Source organism: Papaver somniferum, chromosome 3 (genome assembly GCF_003573695.1).
Source record: "Papaver somniferum cultivar HN1 chromosome 3, ASM357369v1, whole genome shotgun sequence".
In the NCBI taxonomy this organism is placed as follows: domain Eukaryota; kingdom Viridiplantae; phylum Streptophyta; class Magnoliopsida; order Ranunculales; family Papaveraceae; genus Papaver; species Papaver somniferum.
Genome location: NC_039360.1, coordinates 65730785 through 65755506, shown reverse-complemented (window position 1 = coordinate 65755506; position 24722 = coordinate 65730785). Strand labels below are relative to the sequence as shown.

General features: G+C 36.0%; 1 protein-coding gene and 1 pseudogene across 1 annotated transcript; both read left to right on the top strand.

Moving 5' to 3' along the window:
* Positions 1-4235: 4235 nt before the first annotated feature.
* On the top strand, positions 4236-12051 carry LOC113356362 (annotated as a pseudogene).
* Positions 12052-12065: 14 nt separating this feature from the next.
* Positions 12066-24363, top strand: LOC113356361 (probable LRR receptor-like serine/threonine-protein kinase At1g53430). Its single transcript, XM_026599478.1, has 23 exons — positions 12066-12562; positions 14274-14457; positions 17318-17389; positions 17485-17553; positions 17635-17706; positions 17798-17869; positions 18280-18351; positions 18478-18549; positions 18663-18734; positions 18883-18954; positions 19060-19134; positions 19445-19513; positions 19669-19734; positions 19835-19894; positions 20108-20157; positions 20283-20653; positions 20803-20998; positions 21092-21229; positions 21723-21838; positions 21982-22192; positions 22297-22534; positions 23207-23357; positions 23827-24363. Exons 1-23 carry the CDS (start codon positions 12433-12435, stop codon positions 24235-24237), a joined length of 3039 nt encoding a protein of 1012 aa, XP_026455263.1. The 5' UTR covers positions 12066-12432; the 3' UTR covers positions 24238-24363.
* Positions 24364-24722: the final 359 nt, after the last annotated feature.

Genomic DNA, 24722 nt, shown 5'->3' with positions numbered 1-24722 from the left:
TCTCTCTCTGAACCGCACTTCAAAGCATTTTCACTCGATTGTAAAATTGAAAGCGTGCAACTTATCAGTAGATCCAAGATCGATTGAGGTTTTCTTACCATCTTGTGAAGAATTTAGGGTTATTTTAGTAACTGTTTCTCTGCTCCATCTCCTTTCAGAAGCATTGGATCCCCATTTTTTCCAATCTCAAGTATAGATAAAACCGAGATTGGACTTTGTTGTTGGGGATAGCGGTTGGGTCGACAATGGAACTAATTCACTTGGCTGGGTTTTCTTAGGGAGTTGGGCCCTGTTGCGTCGTATTAAAAAAAAGAACTTATTGTTAGGGGTGCATGAATTTTGAAGGACTACAAGAGAATTATTCCATATAGGTATTGGGATAAGGATTGTCTTAGCAGATAATAAACGATAAAGTTAACCTTGAATAAATTATATTACCATATCACCTTTCAACCCTGATGTTAACTTATATCGATTAACAATTTTTTTTAATTTTGTTTCTTTTGAAAAAAATCAATTAACACTTTTATTATTTTTTTGAGGAAAATCGATCAACAACTTTTTTTTTTTGAAGAACAAACCCATCTAACAGACCTATCTATTCCTTGGTCGATCCATCTACGACTAGAATATGTCAACCTATGGGTATGAAATCTTTATCTACGACTAACAAATGTGTTTGTTCTTCTAACTGAGGAACATACCCTTCTATAGCTTGGTATAATGCATTTATAGCTAGGAAATATCCATCGACGACTACGATATGTGTTTGTGTTTTGTAATTGAAGAACAAATCCAGATACGAATAGATTACTCCATCCACATCTAGAAAATGAGTTTGTTCTTCGTAATTAAAGAACAAACCCATAACGGCCTTGTCGAATTTATCTACATTTAAGATATGTGTTTTTTCTTCGCAATTCAAGCACACTGCTTCTACGTCGTCTAAGTCGAATGCATCTACAACTAGGAAATATCCATATATGGCCAGAAAAACTTTCTTCTTCCCTCTAAAATTTCTAACGCCAACCGTAATTCTCAACCATTGACTACAAATAAAAACTTACTGATCTAATCTAATACTAACACAGGATAAACTAAACTGATTAAAATCATTAAAACAAAAGAAAGTATAGGTAATTAGCCATTATATATACTTGGATAAAGAGTTTTTGACTTTACTTCGACATAATCCTCGCAGGCACTTCAAATTTCAAAACCGGCCGCAAAAATATGCAGCGAGATTGGGTATACCCAAATTAATTGGGGTATATAAAATTTGTGCTACGGTGTCTAAAAGATGTTAAAAGACCAAATTTCCTTTACTATTAATACATGGATTTAGTTTCATTGAAAACGTAAAACTAAAACCCATCCAAACAATCTTCAAAACTCTAACCCCACGTGATGAAATAAAAAAAAAAAAAAACGAAACTAAAAATCAAGAAGAATCTGAAATTTGGGTCTATATGAGATTGAGTATGATTTTGTACCCAATATCATATCATGTATAATTCCAAATTCGTATAAAAATTCATCAAGCAGATATATTTTTTAGCATGACGACTTTTCTTGGCATTCAAAAGTTGTCGTGGTCTAATTTGTGTAGGTTAAGTATTTTGATTCAATAAGTTTTATAAGGTTCTGGGTCGACATAATCCTCAAATATCTACTTTGACGACTTTGTGTTGGTCGTCACTTTGTGCAATTTCGACCATGACGACGTATAACATCTTACATCAACCTTTCTCTTTGTCCTATTTTTCATTTAGTCGTCATGTTGTTTTATCTGTAATCGTGACGAGCTTGTGCATAAGATTCTTAGTCATTAGTGTTTGACATTCTCGACCTTGACGACTATAGTTTCGTCGACAGGTTATGAAATAAATACGTTGCCTACTAGTCATGCATTTGTAATACCTTTCTCTGTATGAAAAATCTGATTTGGTCTTCATCATGGTTTATTTCCAACAAGCCGGCTATTGATAGTCGTTACCTTCCATATTTGTCGACCTTGTCGACTTTTCAAACTTTCAGTTCTGAAAGTTTTTATTTCTTCTATAATTTTGAGATTGAAATCATTAAACATCTTTGTAATCCCCTTTTTAGAAGTGTTTGGATAGTGTGGTTTCATTTCCGTTAGAAACAAGATTCTCAAAACATTTTTTTTGTCAAAACCCTTCCAACAAATTTCATATAACCAAAACAAGCTTTCATAACTTATAATTCATCTAATTAGTTAAACTAGACAGGTTGACTAGTGCTAATTAAACCAGAGCAGTTTAGCCATTTTCAAAAATATACGACTAAGGGGTTTTGGGTTTTACTTCCTAACGACCCTACTTTGTTTAAGTATACCCCAATTATTTAAGATGGGCATACCGAATCTTGTGAGTGAAAAATAAAGAACGCGCAATTGGGGATACTTTTTTTTAATTGGGGGATATGAATTACTAACCCTATCCAATAGTGTCCGCTAAGGGATGTTTTTTGAGGGCGGAAATACTAAAATACCCTTCCATCTAAATCAAAATTTAAAACTAAAACTAAAACTAAAAATCAAAATCAAATCCTAACAAGTTCTTAAAGATATGTTAAATTGAATTGTTGTTGAGCAATAAGAAGAAATGACTTCATTGAGAAGGTACATGATACCCAATCAAAGTGTTGTTGTTTCGTTTGGGTTAAAATCATAAACTGAAACTTTTCAGTTTCAGTTTCAACCCACTCCCGGCTTGTGTTCATGATGAATACCCTACTATTTTTTTGTGTCGGCATAGTTTTTAGGATGAATACCATGCCGATACTAGTGTCGACATGGTTTTTAGGATGAATACCATGCCGATACTTGCTATTTCAGACAAATTATCTGTATTTTTTTGTCCTCAAGCCGTCACAGTACACTTGGGAATCAACCATGCCGATACTAGTGTCAGCATGGTTTTTAGGATGAATACCATGCCGTTACTAGTGCCGACATGGTTTTTAGGATGAATACCATGCCGATACTTGCTATTTCAGACAAATTTTCTGTATGTTTTTGTCATCAAACCGCACGGTACGCTTGGGAATCAACCATGCCGACACTACTACCGGCATGCTCGATAATGAACTTTCTGTGCAGGCAGTGTACTTACAATTTCAAAATTGGGGGATATTGTTTATCAACATGGTGAAAGTATGAATACCATGCCGATTTGGTCACTGCCGACATGATAAAAGTATGATTACCATGCCAGTATTCATACTTTTACCATGCCGACACTGAGTTTTTCAGGCGCAACAATAGCGAATTCAATGAAAAAATAATCAAATTTCAATATATTAATACCTATATATAAGTAATTGGAGCACTTATATGTTCAACTTGTTTACTTTCCTGGGTTGGTTCTTCATCTAAACCTTCATGATCATAAATATCTTGAGTTGATGTTGTTGCATCAACAAATTCAATGATAATGATTTATTCTAATGATTATCAAACTAATCTATTAACTTAACTAATTATATTTAATCACTAAACATGATTAGTAAGGGGTAAATAAAGAATTATATAAATTATCCGGATATGAGTGACATTGATTTACTATTTAAATCCCATTTTTATCTTTTTCATATATCCCTATAATAAAAGTATCCCCGATTGCGAGTTCAAAATAAAACAAAGGAGATGAATATGTGTTAGGGTACCGATCATAAACTCGTCATAAGCCCTTGGGTAGAACTCAACTCGAAAACCGGTTGACTAGATGAGGGAACCCATTGACTTATAAACTACCAATTAAGCCCCATCTAACCAATGTGGGACTAGGATCCCAACATCCCACCACGCTTCCAGACCCAACGTCCTCGTTGGCCCACTCTATCGACACTGACCCGAAGGTAGCCCTTTCTCTTATGGCGGCTTCACTCCCCTATCAGTAATAGGGGTGACAACTACGCCCATACATAGGTGCCCCAACACTTTAATCTAGCCTATATGTCAACCCTTCCGTGGAGGGGGCATGGATCGTGGTAGTTGGCTCTGATACCAATTGCTAGGGTACCGACCCTAAACTCGTCATAAGCCCTTGGGTAGAATTTAACTCGAAAACCGGTTGACTAGATGAGGGAACCTATTGACTTATAAACTAACAATTAAGCCCCATCTAACCAATGTGGGACTAGGATCCCAACAATACGTTTGCAGAATACGTCTGCCCGACTAAACGGTATCGTAGAGAGATCTACTACACTCATGTAAACACGAAGTAAAACTAGTCATATAATTCTAATCTATCATCTATTACCGTGGATTTCAAAACGTCCCTCTCTTTAATGGAAGACTTCAGTGTTCCAGCAACTTCTCCTTGTTTTGGAAATGAGGTTATCCCCCTCTCGCGGGGTTATCTTACAGAAATTCAAAAAGTTGTTGAAAAAGTGTTTCCTATGGATATGCAGACAGCTGAGACGCCTCAACTTAATTGGAGAATTACCTGTTGAATTTTGAAATTTTCCTTATCTGCAAGAAATGTACGTAACCTCTCTCCCTCCCTCATCTGTTTGATAATATTCCCAACTGAGTAGTACTGCTAAACACGAATATTTATCCAGTTCATTATTTTTGTTTAAAAACAGAGATTTAAATCACAACTATCTCAGTGGGTCTGTTCCTAAGGCTTGGAAAACTCTCCCACTCGTGAATCTGTAAGTAATTCTTCATTCTATTTGTTGCTTCCACAATTTTAAATGTTTGCGTCAAATTAAAAGTAATGCATTACTTGTTATTTGCAGAGCTATGCTGGCCAACAACATTGGGGGGTCAATTCCAAAGGAAATTGCTGAAATTGTTACTTTACAACATTTGTAAGATGCAGTAGATTCTTCTTTTCGGTTCATATAAAAATGGAATTGTTTGTGATGATTTTAAATTTTTACTTATACAATTGTCTGTTGCAGGGTGTTGACAGACAATCAGCTTCAAGGACCCCTTCCTCCAGAGCTTGGCAACCTCACCAGTTTGACGCAATTGTAAGATTATTTAACCGTCCAATATGTTAAGCTTATATAACCAAATAAGTCATCTCAAATAAATGAGTGTTCTTGAGCAAGGATATTAGCAGTATGTATGCATTATGCTAGGGCATGCATATGTGAAGCAAACAGTATGTTCGAGACATAGTGTTAAATGTTCTGCACTTTCAGCTCTAACATCAGTTAAGATAACATCTTTGTTGATATTTGTGTGATATTTGTAACTCCTATCAGTTAGGAGTTGGTGTATTATCCAGGAGTCAGTTATATTACGCGGTCACAGGAATCCGTTCCTAGTGTTGTGTCTGTAGCGAGTTGTACTTCATGTTCAGACATGAAAATGAAATATATGCAAAAGCTTAACCAATATTTGCTTTCTTAGTGTTCTTCCTTTCTACTCTCTACTCTGTACCATCTCTAACAATCTTGAGTCCGAGATATGGACCTTCTAGAATTTTCTCAGTGATACAGGTAATGAAGACTTACGAATACAGTTATTGTAGGAGTTGATTTTACAAGGCCTAGAAATAGAACATATTATGTGAAATCAATAAATTGTCACCACCATTTCTGCATTATCATTACCAATAGAGGCTCATTATAGGTATCATTGTCAAAGTTTTTTTTTTTAAGGCTGATTGTTATGTTGTTTTGATACCCATGCAGAGCTCTTTCTGGGAACAATCTGACTGGAGTTTTACCTGCAACATTTGCTAATCTGAAGAACATGACAGATTTGTATGTGATGCTTTTTGAAAAAAAACCTTAATAATGATACTATTTCTGTTCAGATAGATTTTGACATATATATCTGTCATATGTAATCAATTTTCGGTTTTGCTACTATTTGCAGCAGGATAGCTGGGACTAGTATCTCTGGGAAAAAATACCTGATTTCTTTGGGAATTGGACACAACTGATTGAGCTGTGAGTATTGCACTCAAAACTCCCACTAACGTTTCTTCATTCCTAATTCAGTCGAGCATAATTTTATAAATTCCATTTCAATACTTCATGGCGATATTTAAAAGTTATTTATCTTTGCAGGGATATACGGGGTACATCAATGGAGGGGCCCATCCCTTCCACCATCTTCCACCTGAAGAATTTAACAAAACTGTTAGACCACTTTGCTCTCTTCTCTACTGATTACTTCACAATTGCTTATGATACAAATTCCCCAAATTTATCAGGCATCACTGAAGAAAAACCTTTGAACCCAGGCAAGTAAGTATCACACTTCCATATGTGTTAAATATCTTGTTTCAGGAGAGTGTCGGACTTAAAGGGACCAGAAACGCCCTTCCCAGATTTCCAGGATGTGAGCGTGATGTCCCAACTGTGAGTTTAATCACACGGTTATGGTTCCCTGTATTGTGTAATCCTACGTTTATGTCTGTTATTTTACTCTCTAATGAAAACTTCGCATCGTCGATGTACTACAGGGAACTAAGAAAATGCCTGATTAAAGGTTCAATCCCATCAAACATTGGAGAAATGATACCTGGACTGATAAGACTGTAAGTTTCTTTTGATGAATTATTGTGCACTAGTGTCGATCAACAAACATTTTCAAGATTTGGTTGCTCTTTGTTAATCGCATCCATGGTTTTTGCTTATTTCCTTTAGCCCCAAGTGATTAAAACCTGAAAGAGAGAGTATATGAACTGACAAAATTAACACTGGTATAATATATTACAAAACCATTTTAAAGTAACACTACTTACTGCCAAAACTTTCAGTGCTATTTTTTCTTTTCTATCTGTTGTTTGTTGTTGTCTTGTGTCAGTGTATTTCATATGCACTAATTTATTGTCTGAAATTTTTTATGGTGTCCGGATCGGAGAGCCCAAATATGCCATGAGATGATGGACAGCTTTTGTGGAGTGCATCCGTGATGGGTTATTAGGCTTTAGCTTGAAAGTGATATACTGGATGCATGAAATATGTGTACTTTATGGATGTTTCATTTGAACAAATGTCCACAACCACATATATACTATGATTCATAGGGAATATCTAAGCGTCCATAGGGCCATGCTAATTCCACTCAATCCTCACTTGTCCTGCTGCTAGAAAAATTCTCTAAAACTCTCTGTTTCTCTCCTCTCCCCATGTGCGCCCTACATACTCCTCACCGGAGTTATCTCGTGTTTTTCAAGTGTATGTTTGCTTGTATGGCCTAACCTGTCTCTTCTATTTTTATGTTGATTTAGTTTTGCTCCAGGATTTCTTAGAGTTCGTTGCCCTTAAGTGTAGACTATTTGAGTTGGTTAGTATTTGTGTAATTGGACAACTGAAACAGAATCTGGTTTTACAAGTTTGATATTTTTGTTCTTCCATTATCAGTATTCATAAGACAATTTCATATTACAGTAACAACATTTCTATGTAATTATCTAGTGTTTTTATCCTCTTAACCTTTTCCTTGTAGGGACCTGAGTTTCAATAGACTTACAGGTGACATTCAATAGCCTACAAGAAATTCCAAATCTAAAGTACCGGTAAGTAAAACAGCAATTTAACAATCATTCCATCAAAATTTGTGAATGAAATATTCTGTTAACATTGAAAGTTCTTGTTGGTTTGTTTTCATGTTATTACGGCTTCCACACTTATTATTACTCAGAGGATTAATATGAAGTATTGTTTATAGGTATCTCACCAACAACCAACTGACTGGACAAATCCCGCTATGGATAACAAACACTAAGCAGAACTTGTACGACTTAGTTATGTATATATTTTTATTTTATTTTCCAATGTTAATCTTAGCTTTTCTTAACTTAATTGACCTGGCTCTGTTGTTATCCTGTCTTGCAGTGACCTATCATACAACAATTTTACTGGACCATCTCTATCCAGTTGTCAGGAATCACATTTTTAAGCTGTAGATTTTTAGAATATGATTTCTCTTTGTTGTTTATTTGATGACCTTATACTCACCTTACTGTTTTTGACTACCAAACAGGAACAAAATGTCGAGTTATCCATCTGATGAGGACCGGTCGTAAGTTCCCTGAAAATTTGGTTGCATATTTCAGCACATAATAATTTGACAATATATGAACTAAACCAATATCTTATGTAGAATTGCTTGGTGCTTGAAGAAGGACCTACCCTGCGGCACAAAATCCAAATGTAACTATCTGAACTTCTCGTTGAAGGGAATCATAGTGTTTTATACTCGGTTACTAACAGTTCAACAATGACAGATCTTTTTGAGTATAACCATGTATGAGATTGATGACCATGACATTTGCAGATTATTCCTTTTTCATTAATTGTGGTGGCTCAGAGGTGGCTATTGGAGACGAGAAGTATGACGCCGATGTATCGCCAATGGTCCCATCGTCATTTCACTCCTATAATGATAAATGGGCTTGCAGTACTACGGGGGATTTTATCGTACCCCTACCCGAAGGCAAAGCTAACTATCTTACTCAAGCGAGCCCAAACATGACAGTTACAGAATTATACAAGACGGCTCGTATTTCACCTCTCTCACTCAAATACTATGGCATCTGTTTACGTCCAGGAAATTATAAAGTGAAGCTTCACTTTGCTGAAATAATGTTCCCAACTGACAAAACAGCTGCCGGCATTGGGACACGCATATTCGATGTGTCAATTCAAGTGAGTGATTGGAAAGTTACTATCGTTACTGATTGCTAAAACTACAGTATCATATCCCTTTTTATCTCGACTACTTCTTGATTTTGAATGACATTTTACTGGTTGATGTTAACGAAGTTTTTGCGATGTATGATTCTTGCAGGGTAAAAGATATTTGAAGAATTTTAATATCGAAGAAGAAGCAAAAGGTGTTGGAAAGAGCATCATTAAAGAATATGATGTTGATGTTACTAGTAGCACTCTAGAGATTCACTTATACTGGGCAGGGAAAGGAACTATTTTCATTCCGTCTGACTTTGCATATGGACCTCTTATTTCAGCTATTGCAGTCATACCAAGTGAGTTGATCCGTACAGTTAACTTTTCTTCATTATATCACTTAATATCTTCTTATTGATATTATTTTTCTATCTTGTTGTCCAGATTTTGGTCCTGACACGAGTCACATCTCTGTTGGAGTAATTGCCGGCATTGTAGCTGCTTCGTTTGTCCTAATCGTATTGGTTCTGGCCATTCTTTGGAAGAAAGGTTACCTTGGAAAAAAGGATCTTGAGGACAAAGGTTAGAAAAATGAAATAAATAAGGTATTCCTTTCACTCTTGAACATCGGTGGTTGGTCAAGGAGACCCTACCGAATATAAAAGTAATCATCGAGCTCGAAAGATAATACACTGGCTCTGCCATTAACTCTCTTAAAAACCTCTGGCAGATTGACTCGGCCTCTGCATTAATCCAAAGCTGGAGAAATTTGATATATTTTGCCGAAACCAAAGTCAACTTAGTACAAAAGTATTTATAATAATTTTTTTCACACACAATAGTCATGATGTGTGATAAAATGGTAATGGTAATGCCCATGGGACATTTGTATTCTCGATCTTTTAAGGATAAGCGTCTTAGGACAGGAATAACCTGGTATTTCTAACTGTAAAAAATTTGTCTGAGTGAATCCTGGAAAAGAGTTGCTCAGTTGTTTCCAAAGCTCTCTTTACGTGTTCACTACAAATTTTAACATCTTCACATGGCAAGGTCTAGCTTTAATTGCTTTACAGGTGCAAATGTTTGTTGCTCATTTTCCTTTTTTTTTTAGCAGAACTTAGAGAGCTATTGCAGACGAGTTACTTCACTCTAAGAGAAGTTAAAGCAGCAACCAGGAATTTTGATCGTGCAAATAAAATAGGTGAAGGCGGGTTTGGTCCGGTTTATAAGGTAATTTCGAGTTGCTTGCTGGCATTTTGTTTTTAGTCATTTCCCAAGCATCACTTGATAACTCCAACCACTTCGATTCGGTGCAAATTTCTATACTATATACTTTTAACCTCGGTCTCTATTGGATTATGTCAGGGCCTACGCCCAGATGGTTCATTGATTGCTGTCAAGCAACTGTCTGCCATGTCAAAGCAAGGCAACCGCGAATTCGTGAATGAGATTGGCATTATTTCTGGTTTACAACACCCTAATCTCGTGAAGCTTTTTGGCTGTTGTGTTGAAGGAAACCAGCTTCTGGTAATTTATGAATACATGGAAAATAATAGTCTTGCCCGTGCTTTATATGCTAATCACCTAGCCTCAAAGTTTTACTCATTACTAGATTCCATGAATCAGTAGTATCGGTTTTGATATCTGTTTATTCAGTAATCGGAGATGTCGTGGTTTTAGGTCGTGCAGATAAACGACTTGACTTGGACTGGCCAACAAGATTTAGGATTTGTATGGACATTGCCAAAGGTTTAGCATTTCTTCATGAAGAATCAAGGCTAAAAATTGTGCACAGAGACATAAAGACAACTAATGTTCTTCTGGATAAGGATTTAACTGCAAAGATGTCCAATTTTGGTATGGCTAAACTTGACGAGGAGGAGAACACCCACATCAGCACACGTATTGTAGGAACTTTGTGAGTAAACTTCATTTCTTCCCATATTCATTTGCCAGCATGTACATTAGTAAGCTTAGACGCGCCTAACATGGTACTAACTGGAGAAAAGGGCAGGTTTTTTTGGCTAAATTACTCATAATTAGATATGGTGTTTTAACATTATTGAGATTGAAGTATAAACTTGTGCTTTGACATGTCCACAAAGATTGTAGAGCAGGACTGTCTTCTTTGGCCACGCAGTTCACCTTATATTTTGTTGTGTATTACTTGTAGAGGCTATATGGCTCCTGAGTATGCATCAAGCGGTCGCTTGACTTACAAAGCAGACATTTACAGCTTTGGAATTGTTGCCTTAGAGATCGTCAGTGGAAAGAGCAACACAAGCTATATGACAAATGATGAGTGCTTCTGTCTTCTTGACTGGGTAAAGTAACCAAACATTTTTACTGTTTAATGCATGGATATCTATCCAACACCTTTGCGCTTTCAAAAGAACATAAATCGGCTCGAAACAGTCCGGTTTTGCTCTAAAAGTCAATTTGGCTAGAGGTTCCCAAAGAAGTTTAAAAAGTCATATGGGTAGGACCCTTGTTGTTCGTCTGTGAGGAAATTTAGTACTTTCCTTGATGCACTGCATGCGAGAGGGACTCAGGACTTGCATGCATCTCTGGGGTGAAGATATCATCCTAAATGCAAAAGAATGAAATGTATCACTTAATTACCGTTTAATTACCGTTCGAGTTTACAAAGTTTCGCCAATGCATATGAATTTCCAATCTCCCTTAACTAGTTGGAAAGCATGAATATGCTAAACTTTTTTGTGACGAACACGTATTTGGTACTGGTAGCATGGGAAACAAATGACAATGAGAGCTAACTTTCTTTTTTGTTATAAGTGCAGGCGAATGTACTAAAAGAGCAAGGGAATCTCCTTGACCTTATTGACCCCATTCTGAAGCCAAACTATTCAAAGAAAGAAGTTCTGAGAATGTTAAACATAGCTCTCTTATGCACTAACCGATCTCCTACTCTTAGACCAATGATGTCTACCGTTGTGGGCATGCTTAAAGGTCGTCTGCCAGTCCAAGAATCACTTGCGGTATGTAGTCCAAGGACAGATGATTCGAGGTCCAGTGCCTCTGAAGGAATCTCGTACGATAGCCAAATACATGTCTCAACCTCTTCGCAAGGGGGTACTCTATTAGAGATGACTAATTCATCATCGGAGGATCCATGGCAAGCTGATTCCACAATTTCGACTTACTACAGTATGAAAAAAGAAGAAGAAACTAGAGGACACTGAAGTGAAGTGGCTAAACTCTCCCTGATCTTATTGTCAATAATTGCAAAAAAAAAATTATTTTCTTTTCCAAATATTCCTGAAATTTTTTCTTTTCTAAATATTCCTCAATTTTTTTATTTTCCTTTCTAAATATTCCTGAAATTTTTGTGAATAATTGCAAAATTTAACATTTAAGTGCTCAATAAGTAAAACTCAGTGCTTCCATCACTTTCAACTTGTGACAATTGAAGCTCACCTATTTAAAGTTAAATTTCCAGCATATTCCATCTTGCCGTCCAACCTCACCCTTGCATGTTAAATATACTCTCTAATCTTACGAATCCAGGTTGTTTTATAAAGGGGTTCATTTGGGTTTTGTCTAATAGTTGGGGCGAGTTGGTTGCGTTATTGCCTTCAGTCGCAAAGCGATTTTTATTCATACGGAAACCTTCCATTTAAAAGTCAATGTCTTCCAGCAGTTTCCCACCTTAATTAATAAAGATAGCTCTTCCTCAAAATAGAATCTCCTTTCCGTGCCAAAACATCACTCCGATTCATTCAAAGCCCCTTTTGCAAAGTGGCTATTCCTTTTTGCTTTGGAATAGTTGTTGTTATTGGAAACATGGATACGAGGCTTCTATATCATGTCATCTCAAACAGACATTTCTGTTTTCTAATTCTTGTGTCGTATATTGCAATGAATTGCTTGGAAGAATTCAGCTGTGAAGCTCAAATTATACCAGATGATGAAGGTCAGTTGAATCCTATCAAATGTTCTATCGTTTACTTCAAGTACCATTTCCCGTATGTTAAATCCACTTCATATATCGTTTTATACTTGATATGTTAAACCTTGAGCTCTTTTGCTCCGTCAACCACATTGATATTCCCGATATGACATAAGCTCTTTCCGTTTCAGTGATGTAGTATCGGCTGGAGTTGGTTAATTATTTGGTTTTTGTTTAATTTAGTTGGTAAAACTAGTTGCGAATAACAAAAGAACATGTGTAGACTTTGGAGAAAACTTTAGTGAGTAAAATAACAAGTCTGGTCTGGTGTGGAGGATGCTGATTACTAAAGCATCATCCAAAAAACCTCTTGAAGTAGAAGATGAATTCTCATGGGCCAAGCTAATAATTCTCTTGTTTGCCCGTTACATTTGAAATGAATAAAAGAGCTACTTTTTGTGATTAGTAGTATTATAATCTACTTTAATACAACTTGGAGGTGGTCTTCAGTAGTTGGTTTCCTATCTTTTTTGACTTCATAATACAAAATTGGTAAGTGGACAACTTGATTAATGAATTAATCGTAATTTCAGCTGTTTTTCCTATATGTTTATATTTCCTAAAGTGGACGTGACCAAGACGGGCTTCCTAAGAGCTAGCATTATGGAGAGGGATATCCCTTCCCTATCCCTCTCCATCCCTCAAAACATCAAAAATCTAAGTATTATGGTTTTCCATTTTCATTGTAGGGAAGGGATATGGAGGGTTTCCCTACAAGGCTGATCAGATCTGATTACCCTTGTAGGGAAGGGAAATCGTACGCGTACTGTCTTTTTCACTTTACGAGTACTCTGGTTTTTAAACTTTTACCTTAAAATTTTCTTTTTTCACTCTTTTTTTACCAAAGCTTGTTTTTTTTACCTATTTGATATATATTTTTTTACTCTAAAATATTTTTTTACCTAGATAAATATTTTCCCATGAAAAAGACGAATTCTTTTATACGCGTACTTAGTACCCGTTTGATACTATTCATACGGATACTGAGCTCGCGTCTAGTATAGGGAAGGGATGAGGGGGCACCGTAGCAAGATTGCCTTTCAACTGCCATCCCTTCCCTACATTTGAGGGATAGAAAAGGGATGAGATCAACCATAGTGCTAGCTCTAAGTTTTAATTAGCATTTTGCATTCCATTCATATGGCGTGTTCTCTCATATACACTGGCATTGGGTCCAACATGTTCACTGTTGAGTACCGTATAAAGATCGTCAGCTAATTATTATACGAAAATTCTTCACGAACCCTGGTTTTTGACTCTCTAAAATACCGTATAGAGTCTATACGGTTTTTAGCTGGTCTAATTTTACGATTTGTTTAGAATGATTGAATAATATTATAACATCATTTGGTGCATGAGTGAGTGCATAGTTTTTTGCATGCTAAAAATCAAGGTTCCACCAAAAGAGGCTAACTTTTTTTTTTTTGTTGAACCATAGGATGTTTGCTCATTTACCGCTAGCTTTGAAACTAGGACATGAATAACTTAACTAACATGTTCAACTCAAATTGAATGAGTTCCCTTTCCCAATTTTAACTATAAATAACTTATTTAACATAAACTTGGATTCATGTCTTTAAAGTTGAGAAAAAACAGTGTCCTTCCATGATGCATATTCAAGCACGTATTTTCACATGCTTATATGTTATCTCGGTGATTATTGAATCTCATTCAGTCCAAGCACTAAAGCAGATATCTACAAAGTTAAATGTTTTACATTGGAAGAATATTACCCGAAACTCTTGCAGAAGTGGAGAACTAAACTCGAATACAGACAAGTTTGGCTCCAATGAAGAGATCATTAAAGTTGTGTGCGACTGTTCCTACAACTCATCTTCCGTCTGCGATATCACATATATGTAATGTATTTTTTTCCCTGGACTTTTTATGTTTAAGCCTATTGTTCATCCTCGTTCAACAATGCGTCCTCACTTCTTAGCACAACTTATAAATTTGTATCAAGTTGGTGTTCACAGTTGGTTGATATTTTAGGGAGCTTTTTGTGGTTAATGAGTGAATTCAATAAACTCATAAGACAAGGTAAACACAACCTTAAAGAACTCGATGAAAGTATAGAAAGGACCGCTTTCATCATAAGAGAAGAAATTGAAAATGTTGGATAACCATTGACCAGTTTTATACCCTAGACTTGAGCTTAAAATTTGTACATTAAATTTTAAAAAGTTTATCTGACCAATAGAAATAGAAACACTAGTTAAACAATGATTTTCGTGGGATTTGAATGTGGCTTCAACCAGGGGAAGCCTAGCTATAGCTCAACTCTTGCTTAATAGTTCTCAAAAAACCGCAATACAAAAAACCAGGCAAAGTGTTATTTTTTTTTGGGCTAATCTTAAATTTTGGTATGTCTAGATCAAGTAATAAAACACAATATAACTGAAATATAATAAATAAATTATAATAAAAGAAAGATGCCAAAATCTAGGGGTGATTATTTGGGATCGAATATGCGGATTCGAACCAGCTTATCTGTTTTCTTGCGTGTGGGTGTCTCGTCCGATTGGATGCAAACTGGAGCAATCCGGACCATGCTCACCCTTAGGCCTCTTTCTATGCACATGCCAAACATCATAATTTGCCATATACGCACCGATTATGGGTATGCCAGAGTGCCAAATATATATGCCTATGTGTCAATTATAACATATAGGCATACACAACATACTTTCCAGCGAGCGATAGAGTGTCCATTGCTAGATGGTCAAAATATCACTCGCTGGTCATTCCAGCGCCAGCGCTAATCATTACACCGCTAGCTGATCTGATCATCGCTTATCAGTTCCTTATCCAATGATTACCATTTCCCCCTCTATAAATACCTAATTTCAAACTCATTTCAACTCACACCATAATTTCTAAATCTCTCTAGAATTTCTCAATCTCTAATTCTTTTCATCACTCTTCAAATTCCTCAGAGAGCATGACTGATAATATGAACATGGCTGAGTTCGTAGCAAACGAACATGCTGCCGAAAATCAAAGAGTTGTTAATCGTGCCAATGTGCAAAGTGAAACTAGGAGAAGTCAATTTAGGAGGCGATTACCAAAATTCACTACTGCGGAAGATGAATGTATTTCCAAGAATTATACAGTATTTCTTTTACTGAGACTTTATTCGGAGATGCATTACATCCCCAAACATTTTTGCAAAGGATTTTGGGAAATTTCAAGAACAAACAATGAACCTCAACAATCGTGATGTTTCAGAGTTGAGTCATCGCTTCACTATAATCAATCAGGAAGTTACTAGGCATGTTATTTTACTTCAGCAAAAAGGTCCAAATTTGAGGATGGTGAAACCATGGTGGAACTTCAACAAAGGTGTCATACGGAATATCGTAGAATATACGAAAAAGACCTCAAAATTTGGAAGTTGTTTCGAGATTTTAAGATATTTGTCAAAACATTGTCCAATATTTATGTTTTAGTTTCTTAATTATCCACTTAAGTTCTTATGTTTTAATTTTTTAATTGCTTAAATATTAAGTTTTAATATTTTTTTAAACTTTAAACTATTAAATGCATCTCTAATTAAAATTTAAGATTGGATTAAGAATAGAATTAAGCTTAATTTTCAAGAATACTCGTCAAATTTTCAAATTCATTAAACTTCGATATAATCATTAATAGTCATTTTACAAGACATAAACTAGACACTAATATTTGAAATATAGACTTTAAAAATAAAAATATGGTATAATGTTCTTCATCTTGTTAATCTTCTTCATTTCATAAAACTTCCAATCAATGTGCTCATGAACGGAGTTTCCTTTGTTGATCTTCTTCTTTGGCTTCAAATTTGTTTTGCCTTGATTTTCCTTGCCTTGAATTTTTCTTTGCCTTTTCTTAATTGCGGTTTTGACTTGGTTAATATCCAAAACTTGAGACTTCTTTGCTTCTTACCAATTTCTTTATAACTATCACATATATTCTTAACGGCACCTTCAAGCACTACTCCAGAAAAATCAAGTTGTGTTGCCGAATCAAGTTGGATTTGAAATTGTGCCATTTGGGAAAATTCGAAAAAATTAATTAGATTGAGAAAGAGGGAAATAGAGAAATTTAGATTAAGAAAGAGAGCAATAGAAAAAAAAAACGTACACAAAAAATTTGGGGTAAGTTACGAGTTTGAAAATTACTTATTTATAACGATAGAACTAGCCGTTGGCGCTAGAGTCAATAACCATCCGCTAGAAACTCCGTCGCTCAGTGATTTTTTCATAATGGCGCAACTTGTTTGTCATACCACCTGGTATGCCCAACAACATTTTTTTTTTTTTGCCATGTGCGTAGAAATAGGCCTTACATTCCATTGGGAAGACTGAATCCGGTATAGACCCGAGCCCACGTCCGTACCCACTAAAGGAGGGTTCAGACCTAGTCTAGGACCAGATTCCAGAAAAGTCGTTATAGAAGACTATAGGTGTAAAGCTAACCTTGATATGCAGATCAAAGAATACGACTGCTAGACCAACAGTACCATAGAGTCAGGGGTGATCTTCACTCATATATAAACACGACGTTAAACAAAGAGATTTCAAAATGTCCCCCTCTTTAATGGAAGACTTCAGTGTTCCAGCAACTCCTCCTTGTTTTGAAAGAGGAAATGAGGTGATCCCCCTCTCGCGGGGTTATCTTAAAGAAATTCAAAAGGGTCCGATACTAACCGTGGAAAAGGTGTTTTGTTTAAATATGCAGACAGCTGAAACGCCTCCAATTAACTGGAGAATTACCTGATGATTTTGCAAATTTGCCCTTTCTGCGAGAATTGTACGTAACCCCTTGCACCTGTTTGATAATATGCACAACTGAGTAGTACTGTTAAACTGATATTTATTCATTTAATTATTTTTGGTTATAAACAGAGATTTAAATGTCAACTTTCTTAGTGGGTCTATTCCTAAGGCTTGGAAAGTTATCCCACTGGTCAATCTGTAAGTAATTCTTCATTTAAATGGACAGCATTGTGAGGATTTTTTTTTCAGATAAAAGTAATGCAGTTTACTTGTTTGCAGGTCTCTGTTGGCAAACAACATTAATGGGTTAATTCCAAAGGAAATTGCTGATATTGTTACTCTAGAATATTTGTAAGATGAGGCAAATTCTTTTTCTGTTCATTTGGAAATGGAACTTTTCTGATGCTTTTATTTTTTTTACTTGTACAATTGTCTGTTGCAGGGTGTTGACAGATAATCAGCTTGAAGGACCCCTTCCTCCAGAGCTTGGAAAGCTTACAAAATTGAAAACATTGTAAAGCTATTTATACTCGTCATATTGTTGTAGTTTATTAATTGTTAAGCTAAGTAAATTCATCTGTGTCATGTGTTATTTTAAATAGATTAGAGAGCAAGGATGTAAGCAGTATGAGTAATGTTAGGCGGCTAGGGCATACACTAGTAGGACGCCAATGATTTCCTTGCTGATATAGCAACTTAAATGCAAAATGCATTCGAGATATCAGTTAGGATTAGGATAGTAGTTTTAGGAGATGTTTCTCATAAAAAGAAGGTTTATATTGAAACATAATATATCAATACAGTTTCACTAATTTAACTAGTTTTAGGATAACATTGTCATTACAGATTCAGATTCATTATTGCTAATATTGTCAAAGTTCTTGTTCGAAGGGTATTCATTGAGTTGTTATGTAACTCATGCAGAGCTATTTCTGGGAACAATTTCACAGGAGCTTTACCTGCAACATTTGCTAATCTGAAGAACATGGTAGATTTGTATGTGATGCTTATTTGGCAAACAAACACCTTACATGTATTACTATATCTATGCAGATGGATTTGGAATGGCATCTATATCTGTGATTTGAAATAACAAATTCCTGGTTTTGCTACTATTTGCAGTAGGATAGCTGGGACTAGTATCTCTGGGAATATACCTGATTTCTTTGGGAATTGGACGCAACTTAATGAGCTGTGAGTATCACACTCAAAACTTCCCTCTACCTTTTCTTCATTCTGAATTCAATCAAACATAAACTTATAAGTTCCACTTTGTGACGATATCTAAAAGTTATATATCTTTGCAGGGATATACGGGGTACATCAATGGAGGGGCCCATCCCTTCCACCATATTCCACCTGCAGAATTTAACAAAACTGTTAGACCACTTTGCTCTCTTCCCTGCTGATTATTTCACAATTCTTATGATACAAATTCTCCAATGTTATCAGGCATCACACGAAGTAAAACTTTCGAACCCAAACAAGTTAGTATCAAACTTTCATGTGTTAGACATTTTGTTTCAGGAGAGTGTCAGACTTAAAGGGACCAGACATGCCCTTCCCAAATTTCCAGGATATGAACAGGATGTCCCAACTGTGAGTAAAATCATATGGTTATGGCTCCCTGTATTATGTAGTCCTACACTTATGCCTGCATTCTCACTCCTCTAATGAAAATTATGCATCATCAATGTACTACAGGGAACTTAGAAATTGCCTGATTAAGGGTTCAATCCCATCAAACATTGGAGAGATGATGCCTCGACTAGTGAGACTGTAAGTTTCTTTCTCATGTTTTCAAGTGTATGTTTGCTTATATTGCCTAATCCGTGTCTTTTATTTTTATATTGATTTAGGTTTGCTCCAGGATTTGACAGACTTCATTTGAGTATAGATTATTTGAATTAGTTTTTGATTTTTTTTCTATCAATTGGACAGCCGAAAAGAATTTGATTTTACAAGTTTGATATTTTGTTCACCGGTTCATCCATTATTGGTATTCATAAGACATTTTCGTATATTATAGTTTAACATTTCTGTGAAACTAACTAGTGTTCTTTTTCTTCCTGTTAACCTTTACTTGTAGAGACCTGAGCTTCAGTAGACTTACAGGTGACATTCATAACCTGCAAGAAATTCCAAATCTAAAGTACCTGTAAGTAAAACAGCAATTCAACAGTATGCCATATAAACTTGTGCATGAATCATTCTGTGTACATTGAAAGTTCTTGTTGATTTGCTTTCATGTTATTATGGTTTCCACACTTACTATTACTCAGAGGATTAATATGAAGTATTGTTTGGATATAGGTATCTCACCAACAACCAACTGACTGGACAAATCCCGCTATGGATTACAAACGCTAAGCAGAACTTGTACGACTAAATTATGTATATATTTTTATTCTTCTTCCAATGTTAATCTTAGCTTTTCTTAACTTCATTGACCTGGCTCTGTTTTTATGCTGTCTTGCAGTGACCTATCATACAATAATTTTATTGGACCATCTCAGTCCGGTTGTCAGGATTCAAATTTGTAAGTTATAGATTTATAGAACATGTTTTTTCTTCATTATTTATTTGGTGGTCTTATTCTTACCTCGCTTCATCTGACTACCAAACAGGAATAGAATCTCGAGTTATCCATCTGATGAAGACCGGTCATAAGTTCCCTGAAAATTTGGTTGCATCTTTCAGCACATAATAATAATAATCTAACACTACATGAACTAAACAAAATCTTTTGTAGAATTGCTTGGTGCTTGAAGAAGGACCTACCCTGCAGCACAACATCCAAATGTAACTACCTGTACTTTTTGTTGAAGGGAATCATAGTGTTTTATACTCAGATACTGACAGTTCAACAACGACCAATTCTTTTGTGTGTAACCATGTATGAAATTTGATGACCATGAGATTTGCAGATTCTTCCTTTATCATTAATTGTGGTGGCTCAGAGATGACTATTGGAGATGAGAAGTATGACGCCGATGTATCACCAATGGGCCCATCGTCATTTTACTCCTACAATGATAAATGGGCTTGCAGTACTACGGGGGATTTTATCGTACCCTTACTCAAAGGCAAACCTAATTATCTTGCTCAAGCGAGCCCAAACATAACAGTTACCGACTTATACATGACGGCTCGTATATCACCTCTCTCACTCAAGTACTATGGCATCTGTTTACGCCCAGGAAACTATAAAGTGAAGCTTCACTTTGCTGAAATAATGTTCCCAATCGACAAAATAGCTTCTGACATTGGGACACGCATATTCGATGTATCAATTCAAGTGAGTGACTGGACCGTTGTTATCGTTAGTGATTACTTAAAGTCTCAGACTACAATATCATACACTTTTATCTGGGTTACTTCTTGATTTTGAATGACATTTTACTGGTTGTTGTTAACGACGTTTTTTGCGATGTATGATTCCTGCAGGGTAAAAGATACTTGAAGGATTTTAATATCGAAGAAGAAGCAAAAGGTGTTGGGAAGAGCATCATTAAAGAGTACGATGTTGATGTTACTACTAGCACTCTAGAGATTCACTTATACTGGGCTGGGAAAGGAACTATTTTCATTCCATCCGATTTTGCATACGGTCCTCTTATTTCAGCTATTGCAGTCACACCAAGTGAGTTGATCCGTACAGTTTACTTTTCTTCATTGTATCACTTAATATCTTCTTATTGTTATTCTTATTCATATCTTCTATCTTGTTGTCCAGATTTTGTTCTTGACACGGGTCACATATCTGTTGGGGTAATTGCCGGCATTGTAGCTGCTTCATTTGTTCTAATCATATTGATTCTGACCATTCTTTGGAAGAAAGGTTACCTTGGAAAAGAGGATCTTGAGGACAAAGGTTAGAAAAGTGAAATAAATATCCAATTCCTTTTATTTTCTTGAAAAATGGTGGGTGGTCAAGGAGACCCTAGCGAATAGAAAAGGAACATCAAGCTCGAAAGATAACACACTGATTCCACCATGAAACTCGCTTAAAAACCTCTGGCACATTGATATTGACTTGGGCTCTGCATTAATCCAAAGCTGGAGCAGTTTGATATGTTTTTAATAATTTGTTTCTTATGCAATAGTCATGGTGTGTGGTAAAAATGGTAACACCCATGGGACTTTTGTATACTCGCTCTTAAAGGATAAGTGTCTTACTTCAGGAATAACCTGGTATTTCTAGCAGTAAGAAAATATGTTAGAATGAATCCTAGGAATGAGTTGCTCAATTGTTTCCGAAGCTCTCCTTACCGGTTTACTATGAATTTAACATTTTCACATGGCAAGGTCTAGCTTTCACTGCTCTACAGTGCAAATATCTGTTGCTCATTTCCCTTTTTTGGCAGAACTCAGAGAGCTATTGCAGACGAGTTACTTTACTCTAAGAGAAGTTAAAGCAGCAACCAAGAATTTTGATCGTGCAAATAAAATTGGTGAAGGCGGGTTCGGTCCGGTTTATAAGGTAATCCCGAGTTGCTTTCTGGCGCTTCGTTTTCTTGTCGTTGCCCAAGCATCACTTGATAACTCGAACGACAAACCACTTCAATTCGGTCTGACTTTCTATAATATATACTCTTAACTATGATCTTTATTGGATTATGTCAGGGACTTCGCCCAGATGGTTCACTGATTGCTGTCAAGCAACTCTCTGCCATGTCAAAGCAAGGAAGCCGCGAATTCGTGAATGAGATTGGCATTATTTCTGCTTTACAACACCCTAATCTCGTGAAGCTTTTTGGCTGTTGTGTTGAAGGAAACCAGCTTCTGGTAATTTACGAATACATGGAAAATAATAGTCTTGCCCGTGCTCTATATGGTAATCACTTTGCCTCAAAATTTTACTCATTACAAGATTCCATGATTCAGCAGTATCAGTTTTGATGTCCGTTTATTCAGTAATCAGAAATGTCACGGTTTTAGGTCGTGCTGATCAACGACTGAACTTGGACTGGCCAACAAGGTTCAGGATATGTATGGACATTGCCAAAGGTTTAGTATATCTTCATGAAGAATCAAGGCTGAAAATTGTGCACAGAGACATAAAGGCAACTAATGTTCTTTTGGATAAGGATTTCACCGCGAGGATATCTGATTTTGGTATGGCTAGACTTGACGAGGAGGAGAAAACCCACATCAGCACACGTGTTGTGGGAACTTTGTGAGTAAACTTTATTTTTTCCCATATTCATTTGCCAGCATGTACTTTAGTTAGTGTGGACGTGGCTAACATGGTTCTATCTGGAGAAAAGGATTATTATTATTTTGGCGAAATTACGCAAAAATAGATCTGGTGTTATGCATTATTTATCTGACTTTCAATTCTCTATTACCATTTCAAAGGGCAGTAATTGCTTCTGACTCTTTTGGAAATTAACGTGTTCCATTACAAAGTTTAACAAACTACTGTATTTTTCTTTTCAACATTTTTTTTCAAAAACAAACAAAACTCTTGACAAGCCCACCTCCTTTCTTCACCAACACAAACTAGTTATGACTCTCTTCGAAAGGCCGTAAATAATACATTCCAACTAACTACTCATAGTGTCACTTAAGTCGTAGGTATGTGTTTTTTGGGATGTTGTATGGTAATTTAACAAATGTTTAATTTTGTTCGGAGGTGAGCATTTCTTTGCCTTCTATGTCTAAATTCAGGTATGAGTATTCAATAAATAATTATCAGCCATATGTTATCTAAAACGGTGTATAGATAATACATGGATTAAGATTTTAGTCTAAACTTCTGCTTTTACATGTCCACAAAGATTATAGAGTAGGACTTCCCTTTCCTCCCACTCTATTGACCTTATATTGTGTTGTATGTTACTTGTAGAGGCTATATGGCTCCTGAATATGCATCAAGTGGTCGCTTGACTTACAAAGCAGATGTTTACAGCTTCGGAATTGTCGCATTAGAGATCGTCAGTGGAAAGAGCAACACAAAATATATGACAGATGATGAGTACTTCTGTCTTCTTGATTGGGTAAAGTAACCAACTAATTTTACAATTTAATATATTACGCACGGATATCTGTCTAACATCTTTGTTCTTTCAAAGGAACGTAAATTCGACAGAAACAGTTCGCTTTGCTTTAAAAGTCGGTTTGGATTGTGGTTCCTACAGAAGTTTAAGAAGTCATGACTAGGACTCCATGTTGTTCATATGTAAGGAAAATTAGTTCTCTCCTTCACGCTTTGCATGTGAGGGACGGAGGACTTGCATGCGTCCCTGGGTGAAGATATCATCCTAGATGCAAAAGAATGAAATGTATCACTTAATTACCATTGGAGCATACAAAGTTTCGCCAATGCATTTAAATCACCGATCTCCCTAAGTAGTTTTGTAGCATGAATATGCTCACATTTAGGATGAATTTGTATTTGATATTGGTAGTATGGGGAAAAAAATGACCAAGACAGCTAACCTTTTTTTTTTTTGGTTATAACTGCAGGCAAATGCACTAAAAGAGCAAGGAAATCTCCTTGACCTTGTTGACCCCATTCTGAAGTCAAACTATTCAAAGAAAGAAGTTCTGAGAATGTTAAACATAGCTCTATTATGCACTAACCGATCTCCTACTCTTAGACCAATGATGTCTACCGTCGTGGACATGCTTAAAGGTCGACTGCCAGTCCAAGAATCATATGTGGTATCTAGTGCGAGGACAGATGACACGATGTCCAGTGCCTCTGCCTCTGAAGGGATTTCGTATGATGCCCAAATACATACCTCAACCTCTTCGCAAGGGAGTAGTACTCTATTGGAGATGACTAATTCAACAGTGGAGGATCCATGGCAAGCTGATTCCACAATTTCGACTTACTACAGTACAAAAAAAGAAGATGTAACTAGAGGACATTGAAGTGGCTAAATTCTCCCTGGTCTTAGTTAATATTGATTTAAACTCATTTTTTATTTGTAAATTAGGGGTGGCAAGAAAAATTCAATTTTAAATACGAAAGACAAAAATATTCCAACTTTTGATTTTTTTTGTTTCTTTACCTGAAATTTTTATGAACTAATTTTTTTTTTTTTTTTAATCAATACAACGAAAGTTATGTAGAAGATGATTAAGAAACAATCTAATAGGCTTTGCAGTACATGATGACATGCTTGGATGGTAAACACAACTATGCAATTCATGCAAGTTTGGGCAAAACTTAACCCAAAAAAAGGCCTGAAAGTCTATGAGGGGTGGTTGCTAGCTCTTATCTTCAAGACAATGAATCACTCTCTATCAAATTATCTCAATGGTAGACACTAGATACCAAATGCAAGGTTAATATAGTGTACATGTGTTAAAAAGTAATATTAGAGGGTGCACTAAAGATTATTGCAAACACACTA